Below are 15,646 nucleotides of genomic sequence, written 5' to 3'. Positions count from 1 at the left end.
CTCTCACCCCTCTGGTAACACTAATTTGTTTTCTGTGTCCGTAAGTCTGTTTCTGTTTTGCTACATACATTTGTTTTTATTATTTTTTAGATTCCACATATCAGTGATATCATATAGTATTTGTCCTTCCCTGTCTGACTTATTTCACTGAGCATAATAGTCTCTAGGTCCATCCATGTTGCTACAAGTGGCAAAATTTCATTCTTTTATATGGCCAAGTAGTATTCCACTGCATTTATATACCACTTCTTCTTTAACTATTTGTCAGTTGATGAACACTTGGGTTGCTTCCACATCTTGGCTATTCTAGATAAATAGTGCTGCTATGAACACTGGGGTGCAAGTATCTTTTAGAATTACTGTTTTCATTTTTACTGCATAAATAATTCAGGAGTGGATCATATGTTAATTCTATTTTTTTTTAATATTTATTTATTTAGGCTGTGCTGGGTCTTAGCTCCGGCATGAAGAATCTTTTTTAGTTGCGGCATGTGGACTCTTAGTTGTCGCATACATGTGGGATCTAGTTCCCTGACCAGGGATTGAACCCAGGCCCCCTGCATTGGGAGTGTGAAGTCTTAGCCACTGGACCACCAGGGAAGTCCTGTTACTTCTATTTTTAGTTTTTTTTGGAGGAACCTCCATACTGTTTTCCACAGTGGTTGCAACAATTTACATTCCCACCATCAGTGTATGAGGGTCCCCTTTTCTCCACATCCTCTCCAACATTTGTTATTTGTAGACTTTTTGATGACTGTCACTCTGACAGGAGTGAGGTGATATCTCGTTGTTTTAATTTGCATTTCTCTAATAATTAGTGATGCTGACCATCTTTTCATGTGTCTATTAGCCATCTGTATGCCTTCTTTGAAAACAATGTCTATTCGGGTCTTTGCCCATTTTTTGATTGGGTTATTTTTTTTTGATATTGGGTTGCATGAGCTGTTTGTATATTTTAGATATTAATCCCTTGTCGGTCATGTCATTTGCAAATATTTTCTCCCATTCTGTAGGCTGTCTTATCGTTTTGTCAATGGTTTCCTTCGCTGTGCAAAAGCTTTGAAGTTTAATTAGGTCCTAGCTGTTTATTTTTGCTTTTATTTCTTTTGACTTTGAAGACAGATCCAAAAAAATATTGCCATGATTTATGTCAAGGAGTGTTCTGCCTATATTCTCTTCTAGAAGTTTTATGGTTTCAAGGGCTTACATTTAAGTCTTTAATCCATTTTGAATTTATTTTTGTTTATGGTGGGAGGAAATGTTCTAATCTCTGTTTCACATGTGGCTGTCCAGCTTTCCCAGAACCACATGTTGAAGAGACTGTCTTTTCTCCATTGTATATTCTTGCCCCCTTTGTTGTAGATTAATTGACCATAGGTGTGTGAATTTATTTCTGGGCTCTCTATTCTGTTCCACTGATCTATGTGTCTGGTTTCTGTACTAGTACCATGCTGTTTTGATTACTGTAGCTTTGTAGTATAGTTTGAAGTGTGGGAGGGTGATAGCTCCAGCTTTGTTCTTTTCTCTCAAGATTGTTTTGGCAATTCTGGGTCTTTTGCGGTTCCATATGAATTTTAGGATTTTTTGTCCTAGTTTTGTGGAAAATGTCATGGGTATTTTGATAGAGATTCCATCAAATCTGTAGATTGCTTTGGGTGGTATAGCCATTTTAACAATATTAATTCTTCCAATTCAAGAGCATATCTTTCCATTTCTTTGTATCATCTTCAATTTTCTTCATCAGTGTTTTATTGTTTTCAGAGTATAGGTCTTTCACCTACTTGGTTAAGTTTATTCCTAAGTATTTTACTCTTTTTGATGCAATTTTTAACAGGTCTTTTTTCTACATTCTTTTTCTGATATTTCATTGTTAGTGTATAGAAATGCAACAGATTTCTGTATATTAACCTTGCATCCTGCAATTTTACTGAATTCATTTACCAGTTTTTGGGTGAAGACTTTAGGGCTTTCTCTGCAAATAATGACAGTTTTACTTCTTCCCTTTCAAGCTGGATGCCTTTTATTTGGTTTTCTTGTCTGATTGCTGTGGCTAGGTCTTCCAATACTGTGTCAAATAGAAGTGGTGAGAGTGGGCATCCTTGTCTTGTTCCTGAATTTGGAAGAAAGGCTTTCAGCTTTTCACCACTGAGTATGATTTTAGCTATGGGTTTCTCATAAATGGCCTTTACTACATAATAAAGGACACTGTTACTTTTTGTTTAACAAACTGTGAGTGCCCATTACTTTTTTTTTATTTTTTAATTTTTATTTATTTACTTATTTTTGGAGTATAGTTGCTTCCACAATGTTGTGTTGGCTTCTACTGCACAGCAAAAGGAATCAGTCATACATATACATATATCCCCTCCCTTTTGGATACTACAGTGCATTAAGTAGAGTTCCCTCTGCTACATAGTATGTTCCCATCAGTTGTCTATTTTATACATAGTACCAATAGTGTATAATCTGTCAATCCCAATCTCCCAGTTCCTCCCAACCTCCCCCTTTCCCCCTTGGTATCCATACAACATTTGTTCTCTAGGTCTGTGTCTCTATTTCTGCTTGGCAAATAAGGTCATCTATACCATTTTTTAAAATTCCACATATGCGTTAATATATGATATTTGTTTTTCTCTTTCTGACTTATTTCACTCTGTATGACACTCGCTAGGTCCATCCATGTCTCTACAAATGACCCAATTTCATTCCTTTTAATGGCTGAGTAATATTCCTTTGTATATATGTACCACATCTTCTTTATCCATTAATCTGTCGATGGGCATTTAGGTGGCTTCCATGTCCTGGCTATTGTAAATAGTGCTACTACAAATACCAGGGTGCACGGGTCTTTCTGTATTATGGTTTTCTCTGGGTATATGCGCAGTAGTGGGATTGCTGGGTCATATGGTAGTTCCATTTTTAGGATTTGAAGGAATCTCCATACTGTTTTCCATAGTGGCTGTATCACTTTACATTCCCACCAACAGTGTAAGAGGGTTCCCTTTTCTCCACACCCTCTCCAGCACTTATTGTTTATAGATTTTTTGATGATGGCCATTCTGACTGGTGTGAGGTGATGCCTCATTGTAGTTTTGATTTGCATTTCTCTAATAATTAGTGATGTTGAGCATCTTTTCATGTGCCTCTTGGCCATCTGTATGTCTTCTTTGGAGAAATGTCTACTTATAGGTCTTCTGCCCATTTTTGGATTGGGTTGTTTGCTTTTTTGATATTGAGCTGCATGAGCTGCTTGTAAATTTTGGAGCTTAATCCTTTGCCTGTTGCTTTGTTTGCAAATATTTTCTCCCATTCTGAGGGTTGTCTTTTTGTCTTGTCTATGGTTTCCTTTGCTGTGCAAAAGCTTTTAAGTTTCATTAGGTCCTATTTGTTTATTTTTGTTTTTATTTTCATTACTCTAGGAGGTGGGTCAAAAAAGATCTTGCTGTGATTTGTGTCGAAGAGTGTTCTGCCTATGTTTTCATCTAAGAGTTTTACATTGTCTGGCCTTACATTTAGGTCTTTAATCCATTTTCAGTTTATGTTTTGTGTATGGTGTTAGGAAGTGTTCTAATTTCATTCTTTTACATGTAGCTGTCCAGTTTTCCCAGCACCACTTATTGAAGAGACTGTCATTTCTCCACTGTGTATTTCTGCCTCCTTTGTCATAGATTAGGTGACCACAGGCGTGCAGATTTATCTCTGGGCTTTCTATCCTGTTCCATTGATCTATATTTCTGTTTTTGTGCCAGTACTATACTGCCTTGATTACTGTAGCTTTGTAGTATAGTCTGAAGTCAGAGAGCCTGATTCCTCCAGCTCCATTTTTCTTTCTCAAGATTGTTTTGGCTATTGGGGTCTTTTGTGTTTCCATACAAATTGTAAAAATTTTTTGTTCTAGTTCTGTGAAAAATGCCATTGGTAATTTGATAGGTATTGCTTTGAATCTGTAGACTGTTTGGATAGAACAGTCATTTTCAAAATATTGATTCTTCCGGAGCTTCCCCAGTGGTGCAGTGGTTGAGAGTCCGCCTGCCGGTGCAGGGGACACGAGTTCGATCCCTGGTCCGGGGGGATCCCACACGCCACGGGGTGGCTGGGCCTGTGCGCCACAACTACTGAGCCTGCACTCTAGAGCTCGCAAGCCACAACTGCTGTGCCTGCGCACCACAACTACTGAGGCTGCATGCCATGACTGCTGGGTCCCGCGTGCCTAGAGCCCGTGCTCTGCAGCAGGAGGGGCCACGGCGGTGGGAGGCCTGCGCACCGCAACCAGAGAAAGCCCACGTGCAGCAAAAAAGACCCGGTGCAGCCAAAAATGAATAAATAAAATAAATTTTAAAAATATATATTGATTCTTCCAATCCAAGAACATGGTATATCTCTCCATCTGTTTGTGCTGTCTTTGATTTCTTTCATCAGTATCTTATAGTTTTCTGCATACAGGTCTTTTGCCCCCTTAGTTAAGGTTTATTCCTTGGTATTTTATTCTTTTTGTTGCTATGGTAAATGGGATTGTTTCCTTAATTTCTTTCTCTGATCTTTCGTTGTTAGTACATAGGAATGCAGGAGATTTCTGTGTATTAATTTTGTATCATGCAACTTTACTAAATTCATTGATTAGCTCTAGTAGTTTTCTGGTGGCATCTTTAGGACTTTTCTATGTATAGTATCATGTCATCTGCAATCAGTGACAGTTTTACTTCTTCATTTCCAATTTGGATTCCTTTTATTTCATTTACTTCTCTGATTGCCGTGGCTAGGACTTCCAAAACTATGTTGAATAATAGTGGCAAGAGTGGACACCCTTGTCTTGTTCCTGATCTTAGAGGAAATGCTTTCAGTTTTTCACCATTGAGAATGATGTTTGCTGTGGGTTTGTCATATATGGCCTTTATTATGTTGAGGTAGTTTCTCTCTATGCCCACTTTCTGGAGAGTTTGTATCATAAAAGGGTATTGAATTTTGTCAAAAGCTTTTTCTGCATCTATTGAGATGATCATATGGTTTTTATTCTTCAATTTGTTAATATGGTGTATCACATTGATTTGCATATACTGAAGAATCCTTGCATCCCTGGGATAAATCCCACTTGATCATGGTGTATGATCCTCTTAATGTGTTGTTGGATTTAATGTGTTGCTAGTATTTTGTTGAGGATTTTTGCATCTATGCTCATCGGTGATATCGGCCTGTAGTTTTCCTTTTTGTGACATCTTTGTCTGGTTTTGGTATCAGGGTGATGGTGGCCTCGTAGAATGAATTGGGGAGTGTTCCTTCCTCTGCAGTTTTTTGGAAGAGTTTGAGAAGGACAGGTGTTAGCTCTTCTCTAAATGTCTGATAGACTTCACCTGTGAAGCCATCTGGTCCTGGGCTTTTTTCGGGGGGCTGCGTTGGGTCTTCGTTGCTGCACGAGGGCCTTCTTCTAGTTGCGGCAAGTGGAGGCTACTCTTTGTTGCCGTGCGCAGGCTTCTTCTTGCGGTGTGTGGGCTTCTCATTGCAGTGGCATCTCTTGTTGCAGAGCACGGGCTCTAGGCGCGTGAGCTTCAGTAGTTGTGGCACACAGGCTAAGTAGTTGTGGCTCACAGGCTCTAGAGAGCAGGCTCAGTAGTTGTGGCGCACGGGCTTAGTTGCTCTGCGCCATGGGGGATCTTCCCAGACCAAACCTGTGTTCTCTGTACTGGCAGGCAGATTCTTAACCACTGCGCCCCCAGGGAAGTCCCAGTGTGCCCATTACTTTCTTAAATATTGTCCTTAGGGAGGCTGGCAAAATACACAGGTCATAGTTTCAGCCCTGATGGAGCTTATAATCAAGTAAACATAAGCTATACAACAGACATGGGATGGCTGAATAGATTTGCTTGTTTGGTAATATCTGGAAGAGACTGAATAGACATATATATGATGGCTGGGACACAGAAGCATTCGAAGGCTAAATTAAGCAGGACAGGCAAGCATGAATGGAATTTACAGTGCTAGTTTTATAAGAACCATCCTCAAACAAATTGAAATGTCTGATGAAAGAACAACACTCAAATGCACACTTGGGTAGAACTACAAGAGGTACATCTTTGGAGTATGGATCCTAGGTGCCTCCTGTGTCTCTGTAAAAAATACAATCACCAAAGAGTCACAGAATCGGGAGTGGAAAACATCTTATATGTCATGTGTCCACCCTCACCTGACATGAATACAACTGACCCTTAAACAACTGGGTTTGAATTACATGGGTCCACTTAGACGGACTTTTTTTTTCAATAGTAAATACTACACTACTACATAATCCCCAGTTGAATCCACAGACGTGGAACTGCAGATACAGAAGAACTGTGGGCATGAGGAACCACAGGTATAGAGGACCGCAGGTACCCAGGACCGAATGACTATAAGTTACACGTGGAATTTCAACTGTGCAGACGGTTGATGCCCCTAACCCCCAAGTTGCTCCTGGGTCAACTTTACACCCCTTCTACATCTGGCTAACTGAGATGGTATCTCTGGACACATGGCACTGAAGTGAGGGATGAATCTAGCCTACTTTTGGGATTGACTCAAGCTCTGGGAGTAGAAGGGCCACAGAAATGACACCCTTTCCCTCTGTTCCAAGCAGAGACCAATGCCACAGTTTCCACTCCATCTGTCCCTTTTTGTTGTAGTTTGCCCAGTACAGGCTATCCCATAGGGAGGTCACTAAAAGAAAGAGCAAAAGGAAAAAAGTAGAAGAGGAGGAAATATGTGCCAGACAGTCAGAGCACAGCAAGCTGACCTACAACTCTATTATCATCCATGCCCCAATTGGTTTCTTCCCTCTTCTTTTTAACTATGACTACTTACGGGTACCCCAACATAAGGTAAACTCTCTCTTTTCTTTAATATTTTACACATGTATATATTATATGACTAAAATTTTTCCAACGCTGCTAGTGAAGATTATGAGCATTTTAAATATGAGGAAAAAAATGAGTCTCACCCAGGGTCACATAGGTAATACACAGAAGAGACAATGCTGTACTCTAGGCCTCCAGGCTTCAAATTCAATGTTCTGTCCCTACACCACAATTTACTAATTGATAATGCACTCCTTTAATAAGAAGCATAAAAGACCAAAAAAGGCTGAGTTGAATTAATCAAGAGAGTTGGGTTAGCACTAAGAAATCAGTAAATTTCCAAATAGATACTTAGCAAAGATAATAGTTTTTTCTTAACAATATGGAAGCTAGAAAGTTTTTTGGTTTTTTTTGTTTTGTTTTGTTTTTTGCGGTATGCGGGCCTCTCACTCTTGTGGCCTCTCCCATTGCAGAGCACAGGCTCCAGACGTGCAGGCTCAGCGGCCATGGCTCACGGGCCCAGGCGCTCCCTCCGCAGCATGTGGGATCTTCCCGGCACGAACCCGTGTCCCCTGCATCGGCAGGCGGACTCTCAACCACTGCGCCACCAGGGAAGCCCATAAGTCTTATTTTAATATAAAACCAAGACAAACAATTTTGCTTATCAATGCAAAACTACAACTGGCAATCTCCTTGGAGGGCCATTAACATTAACTATCTTACACCCACTTTTTAGCATACAGTGATTGATTTAATCTAATCACAATTATGCAGGACATTTTATGAAAACAAAATGAAATGTAAAAAACTGACAAGGACTGAACTATTATGATGACTACTTCTATATTCCGACTACTTTCACTCAACCTGTGATCCTGGATAAGTCACTAACCCATTCTCCTTGGCTTCTTAGTCTAGAAACTATTACAATTATAAATTTGCAATATGTAGCTTACAAGGAAATTTTGAGAAACAATATGCCTGAAATAGACTTGAAAAAGCTTTTAATTCCTCAGCATAAAATTCTTTTAAAAATAAAATATTTCAAAATAGTAAGTAAAGCAACTAATAGAATTTTAAGAAGCATTAGGACAAGTTCACAAGGAAAAGGAAAAACCTACTGTTATCAACATAGTTTGTATTTACTTTAAAATTATATTATGAATTTCTCTTATAAAGGATTTAGATAAGCTAAACCTCATTCTGTTTAAGATATATATAGATACCTATTAAGATAGATACCTATAGATACCTATTAAGATAATCTAATCTAAATCCTATCCTAACCCTATTTATCTAGCAAGGTAAAAGTGATGCTTTTCCTTAGAGAAACATGAACTCTTCCCAACATTCATGTTCAAGACATTTTTCTCAAAGAAAAAATATACCCTCGAAACCATACAAGGAAATACTGCTTTTAAAATGAGTTAGAAAACGCTTAATGTACAGATGTTTGGAGGCAGGTGGGACCATGTAGTCAAATAACTGCAAAACATTTTAAATCCCACCCCCTACTAAGTCATCAATCTAACAGTTAAAATAAGACCCTCCAGGGAGCAGATTTCCCATTTCAACACTTAAGGTCATGGCCTGCTTTCTACCTCTCTTCTTTTTTTGCCACTTGTCACACTAGAATGGAAGGCAGGAAGGCAGCTTGTGTAATTGGCCCATTTCCAGGCTAGGAGCAAATCTTATGATAAATTAAGTGGAGAGAAAGCTGGCAGGATAAACTTCTCAAGTTCACTGCTTTCGTGAAGCTGTTCTCATGCAAAAGTTATTTGAAAATCACACTGAGTCTAAAGCTAACCTGCATTCTGCCCTTGATATTTCCTTAGACATCTTTTGCTTCTAATTTTAGAAAGTCTGAGAGAAATATAATGTCATGTGAACACTTTCTCACATCCAAGTTTAGTTTAGATTGTTTCATTAGTCCCACTATTTCGACACAGAAATGCATTTTAAAAGCTTTTAGATAAGAAACTTTGGGGGCTGCTATCCTTCAAAACAAGGAAGACAAATGCAGAACAAACACCTTACTGTTGATGTGGACCTCTGGTTAAACTAAAACTCAGAGAACAAAATGACCAAATGGAATATATGAATTTTAAAAAAAGGAAAAAGAGAGAGTGCATAAAAGTTTGAAGAAATGGTATATGCTATTCTTCTGCCTTCAATGAGCGATTTAATAGGAAGCCACAAATAGGCTCCTGAGAAATCTCTGAGATGACTGTTAGCTGGCCTGAATTTTCACAAGGTAACATGATTGAGACAGATGATACGACAGAGCAGAAGCCTGCTTAAAAAGTCCTTGAATGCATGTGCTTTTGGTGGGTCCAGGGTACTTCTGTGGCAGACTTGTTTACAATCCTGTTACTCAACACTGGCAGACTCTACCAAGTAAAATGCTTTACACACCTTATAACAGCTACTTTAATAAAGCTGAGACTGACATGGAGAGCACTAGAAGAAATATGTCTATGTGGATTTTCCCCTGACATAAAAGACATATTAAAAGTATCATAAGATACCAGGAGACTTGTAAAAGAATGTTCACAGCAGCTCTATTCAAAACAAGGTTCATCAACAGTGGGAGAGACAAATAAATTGTGGTGTCCTCATACCTAGAATACTCTATAGAGTATGTGCTGTCGAATAAGGTAGCCACTAGCCATGTGGCTATTGAACACTTGCAATGTGGCTAGAGCTTGATGTGAGATGTGCTATAAGTGTAAAACAGACAACAGATTTTCAAAGATTTAATATGGAAAAGAAGTGAAATATATCAATATTTTTGTTGAATTGATATTTATGAATGTTGGTATGATATGAATATATTGAATTGATTTTTTAGATATATTGAGATAAATAAAACATTATTAACATTAATTTTACTTGCTTCTTTTTAAGTGAAGCTAACAAGATATTTTAACTTATACATGTAGCTCACACTGTACTTCTATTGGTATTTCTGGTGCTGCTTTAGAGCAATGAAAATGAATGAACTAATGGTACGTGAAACAATATGAATAAATCACATAAACATGATTTTGAATGAAAGAAGTCAGATACATAACATTTAAAATCAGATAAGACTAAACCAGTGTTTAGTGATGTTAACGTTAAAACACAAAGCATCAAAGAAGTGATTACCATAAAAAATCAGGCAATAATTACCATGGGAAACAGAAAGGAGCCTATGACTGACTGGAAGGGGACATGTGGAACCCTCCAAAGTGCCGAGGGTCATCTATTTCTTGGCCTGGATGTTGGTTCACTTTGTTAATCTACACATACATATTTTATGCACTTTTCTGTGTTATATCTCACAATTTTAAAAGTTTTTAAGAAATGATCTCAAACTGCTTTCCTTAAACATTTATATTTGCTACATCAAGTAAGGACTTTGAAGAAAACCTAAAAGGATAGGGTTGAGTGACTGACTGGTCCCATATTTCAACTATATGTTGACAGTTGATACATGTGTTTACAAATAAGTGAGATAACAAGTTCAGTGTATAAAAGACTTAAAAGAAACCCTTTTTGAGATTTCTTACACACAATAATAATCATATCCTAAACTCTCTCTATATAAATTCTCATCTTTTTCTAAGAATAAGTTACTTTCTTAATATGAGGCATCATATCAGAAACTTACTGCCTTGGAAAATAAATTTTTTAAGAAAATGAAAAAAATTCTGAATATGCGCAAGTCAGTTTACTGACAACAGCTGACAAAGGTGAATTTGTGTTTACTATAACTGATACCTAGTATTTGATGAAATTTTACAAAACATAAACATATAAGAGCCAAGCTTTAACAAACGAGAAATTTTTCTGAGCAGAAAAGACTTGGTATCTAGTAGAAGGTACAAAACATTTCAAAAGAAATGTTTTAGGATGCAAAACTAAATTTAAACCTTCAGCTACCTAAGAGCAATGTTGATGATCTAATTCATATTTAATTCATTTTCATGCAAAAGAATTAAATTTATAAATGAAAAATAATCCAGAGAAGCAATCTATAGAATGATTATTTATACTCACCGTGAACTTGGTTGATTTCTGAATTCTGGGAAAGAATTTCATCTGCCAATTTTTGAGCAGTTGGCAAAACTTCTGTGTGGTGCACTGTGATCAAATACTGTACAAACTTTTGTAGTTGGTCTCTATTCATTTGAAAGAGAGTCTCTGATATGGGAAGATGCAATTTGACCTGATCTGGCTTGCGGATGCGGTATAAAGACAGTGCCACAACATGGGCACAATAAAATATGTCCTTGTTTCCACAGCTGCAGGTCACTGAGGTAATCTTGCAACGATCAAAGCTGATGGCCACGTTACAAACAGTTTCTGGCTCCGATTGTATTGCAGGTTCTGTCACTGTGCCACTCAAGTGGAAACCTATGTGAAAGAAGGGGAGGAGAGTTCAGTTTCTGCATTCAGATGCTACAAAATTTTTTTTTTTTTTTTTTTTTTTTTTTTTTTCTGTACGTGGGCCTCTCACTGTTGTGGCCTCTCCCGTCGCGGAGCACAGGCTCCGGACGCGTAGGCTCAGCGGCCATGGCTCTCAGGCCCAGCCACTCCGCGGCATGTGGGATCTTCCCAGACTGGGGCACGAACCGGTGTCCCCTGCATTGGCAAGCAGACTCTCAACCACTGCGCCACCAGGGAAGCCCTACAAAATATTTTAGTTCTTTGAAATGCGCAGTGCTTGACAGCTGCAAGAATAAAACATGACAGCTTTTATTTTCAAGTAAAAACATTCAGGCCACTCCAACCTCCCTCTCCCTGCACCTTACAAGTAAAAAATAAATGCTATTTAACAGACATGCTGAAGTAGTTTATTACACAGCCATATGAAAACACTTACTGCAGTATACCACCATCACACCTATATATATGTATATTCATACACCACATCATACCTATACCTAGACCATAGCTTACCTAGAGTAAGCCATCATTACTGTTCTAAATCTGTGTGTGGTATATACCTGACCAAAATCCCCTAGATCAGTAGTTTTCTCCCCCAGCATTCCACCCTTTTTTAAACAACTTTTTAAAAATAGAGTAGGCCAGCTCAGCTTTCTTCTCAACAAACTCCTCCCTTCCTTCCACCTTTATTCCAGGCAGCCCCAATATTGCAACGTCTCTGAGCAGTATGTGCAGGGGGAACTGCAAAGCCCATCAAATCGCACGCATACCATAGCTGAAGTAGTTCAATGACTATTTTCTTTCCTATCATACAGAGCAAAGCTGGTACAGAGGTAGGCTGTTAAACATGCTCACATGCACACGTGGGTGCACAAAATCACCAAGTGGCAAGGGGCCTTAGAGGCCTTGTAGCCTCAACTTAGAACGACACAGGAACCCTCCACAACCTCCCTCACCAATGGCACTTGGCCGCTGCTTCGAAGGATCCAGAAATGAGACACTCAACCCGCACAGGCAGCAACAGTTCCTTGGATAGCTCTAGCTACAGTTCACAGCCAATGAACACTGCCTCTCGCTGCCACTGCCACCAGTCAGTCAGTCTCGCCCTGTTTGGCCAGGGCATACGTCCCCCTCACTCCTTTTCCCTAAATATGGGGAAGCTTATCCTGAATGTTTTTGGCACACCATTCAGTTCCATCTACCCTCTCTGAAAGCCACATGCAGAGGGCCAGTGATAAACATTAAGGGAAACCTCCAGGGCACAGGCTTACCTTACCTCAGGATTAAGTACCCAACAGAAACTTGAATGTCAGAAATGTAATGAAGCCTCTGACTCTCTCAGCCTTCCACTGTCTATGCTACTTGAATAAAATTTACCTAGCAGGCCACTATTTCTCCAGCTTCCCCTTAAATCACAAGGAGAAGGATCTTTTCACCATGTGGGAACTCTGGAAAGGATGCTGCACATGGAGCTACAGAGATGTGACACGAGAAGGACAGCCAGATGATGCCTAGAGTTCACATGTGGGGCATCTGAACCCTACTTACTATCTCTTTCAAGAGAGGGGTTCCTTTAGGCCAGGGCGCTGGGAGAAACATTATTCAACTTACGAGAAATCTTTCAGAGTAATGTAACTTCATCTTGATAATTCATATTCAGCAACACAGTGGAAAGAGAAAAGTGTTGTCTTATTTTTTTACCAGATTATCAACTTAAGAAGTGCATTTCCAAAAATCAAGTCACTATTATTGCTTCACAATAAGGAATTCTGATAACCGTAATACGGTAACCTCTGGTTTTCTTCCACAGAGATTATCCCTGTTTTTAAATGGATATTCCAGTCTCCTCCTCCATCTCTTTTGGTCAAGAAGTTTTTTTGGAAAACCGCAATTACAGAAAGGATACATAGCAAATGTAATCATATTTTTAAAAAAATTTTAATGTATTTCCCCACGAGAAAAGAAGATCACATAAAAAGTAAACACCCAGGAAAATTTTAGAAATGAAGAATAATAAGAGTAGTCTTGCCTTCTTGTATACCAGTGCGCTAAAAGCTTACAATAATTAAAAGTCCATGGGACAGGCACAGATTAAGACAAGAAAAAGATCAATGGATCATAAATAAGTCCAGAAAGTTTCCAAGTATATTCTGTATACTTAGTGCAAAGGTTCTCTGTTTTCTACCTGTCACATATATATGTGTATAAAAGAAACTAGCTGTCACTATAGGAAGATAGTTATCATAAACTAACCATTTATAAAATCAATCTCTCCCAGCTTAACACTATTTTATTTCTCCTTATCCACCAAGTCAACATCTTTGTCTCTCCACAAAAGTGATACTGAAGGACTCCCATCACAGGCAAAGCCAAGACAACTGAGAATCCAAAATAGTTAGACTAGTTAGTATTTAAATAGTCTGCAAGGCTATAGTGTAAGAGGTGCTTCAAAAGAGACTGATTTAACTATCGAAGAAGAGGCCCTTCCTAAATAGACATTTCCCTAAAGAAGACATACAGATGGCCAAGAGGCACATAAAAAGATGCTCAACAACACTAATTATTAGAGAAATGCAAATCAAAACTACAATGAGGTTATCACCTCACAAATCACCTCAAAATGGCCATCATCAAAAACTCTATAAACAATAAATGCTGAAGAGGGTGTGGAGAAAAGGGAACCCTCTTGCACTGTTGGTGGGAATGTAAATTGATACAGCAACTATGGAGAACAGTATGGCGGTTCCTTAAAAAACTAAAAATAGAAAGAACTACCATATGACCCAGCAATCCCACTACTGGGCATATACCCTGAGAAAACCATAATTCAAAAAGACACAGGTACCCCAATGTTCACTGCAGCACTACAATAGCCAGGACATGGAAGCAACCTAAATATCCAGAGTAATGGATAAAGATGATGTAGTACATATATACAATGGAATATTACTCAGCCATAAAAAGGAACGAAATTGGGTCATTTGTAGAGACCTGGATGGGCCTAGAGAGTGTCATACAGAGTGAAGTAAGTCAGAAAGAGAAAAACAAATGTTGTATATTAACACATATATGTGGAATCTAGAAAAATGGTACAGATGGTCTTATCTGCAAAGCAGAAACAGAGACACAGACACAGAGAACAAAGGTATGGATACCAAGGGGGAAAGGGGCAGTGGGATGAATTGGGAGATGGGAATTGACATATATACACTATTGATACTACGTATAAAATAGATAGCTAACGAGAACCTACTGTATAGCACAGGGAACTCTACTCAGTGCTCTGCAGTGACCTAAATGGGAAGGAAATCCAAAAAAGAGGGGATATATGTATACGTATAGCTGATTCACTTAGCGGTACAGCAGAAACTAACACAGCATTGTAAAGCAGCTATACTCCAATAAAAATTAAAAAAAAAAGAGAAGAGACCCTTAGCAGAACCAATGAAGCCGTCAAATGGTTTTGCAAAACAGAGTTTTCTTCATTCATGTGAGCTGTACAAGTCAGAAGTAAAGTATAGTGAATCCTGATATCGTACAATTATGCTGGGGGAAACCCCACCTACTATCCAATTATATTATGTTGAGTATTTACCATTCTCATAAAATTTTTTAAAAAACAAACTATAAAATATTGTGACTTCCAAAACTAACTCAAGAGATGTGAGGACACAAATAAACACATTCATGTCTTATAAAAGTACACTTCATTAATGTAATATCGTCAAGATTAAGGCATTTCATGAATGTTCTTTTTCCAAGTAATTCTAGATTATCTTTCAAGTATCCAAACTCCTTTTTAAAATGCCAACTATTTTGGGGCTTCCCTGGTGGCTCAGTGGTTGAGAGTTTGCCTGCCGATGCAGGGGACACGCGTTCGTGCCCCGGTCCGGGAAGATCCCACATGCCGCGGAGCGGCTGGTTCCGTGAGCCATGGCTGCTGAGCCTGCGCGTGCGGAGCCTGTTCTCCGCAACGGGAGAGGGCACGACAGTGAGAGGGCCGCGTACCGGAAAAAAAAAAAAAATTCCAACTATTTTTGTTGGAAATATTTCTAAATGTAAGTTCTACCTTGCCACCCTAATCAGCTGACCATTCAGGGTATTACCAAGTGAATGGGACAGCATTCCCTGTAAGAGACAACTGCAGGTGGCAGTATTTTTTAAGCGGGCTCTTGTTTTTTTCTCTACTATCAGCTATCACAATGACTCCCCTCCTATACTGCTATCCTTTTTCATAGAAAATTCTTTGCCCTCAGGTCAGCTGCACCTCTAATTTGATTAGATTTGTGTCAACTATTTAATACTCAGAGGTCTATTTGGGGTTTTTCCCTTCTTACTTTTAGGTTGGGATGGCTGATGTTGCTAGAGGTAACAGGCTTTACTTTAGA

The 15,646-nt window shown here is 38.8% G+C and overlaps 1 protein-coding gene across 1 annotated transcript in view; it reads right to left on the bottom strand.

The window, feature by feature from the left end:
- The window catches only part of ZSWIM6 (zinc finger SWIM-type containing 6), a 203,006-nt gene that overhangs the window by 63,764 nt on the left and 123,596 nt on the right, over window positions 1–15,646 (bottom strand). Inside the window, 1 exon segment of the mRNA XM_060142990.1 lies at window positions 10,869–11,225. Within this exon segment, the coding sequence (XP_059998973.1) occupies window positions 10,869–11,225 (357 nt within the window).

This window comes from Lagenorhynchus albirostris, chromosome 3 (genome assembly GCF_949774975.1).
Source record: "Lagenorhynchus albirostris chromosome 3, mLagAlb1.1, whole genome shotgun sequence".
Taxonomy (NCBI): Eukaryota; Metazoa; Chordata; class Mammalia; order Artiodactyla; family Delphinidae; genus Lagenorhynchus; species Lagenorhynchus albirostris.
Note: the sequence above shows the minus strand (reverse complement) of the source record. Positions and strands in the feature narration are given on the sequence as shown.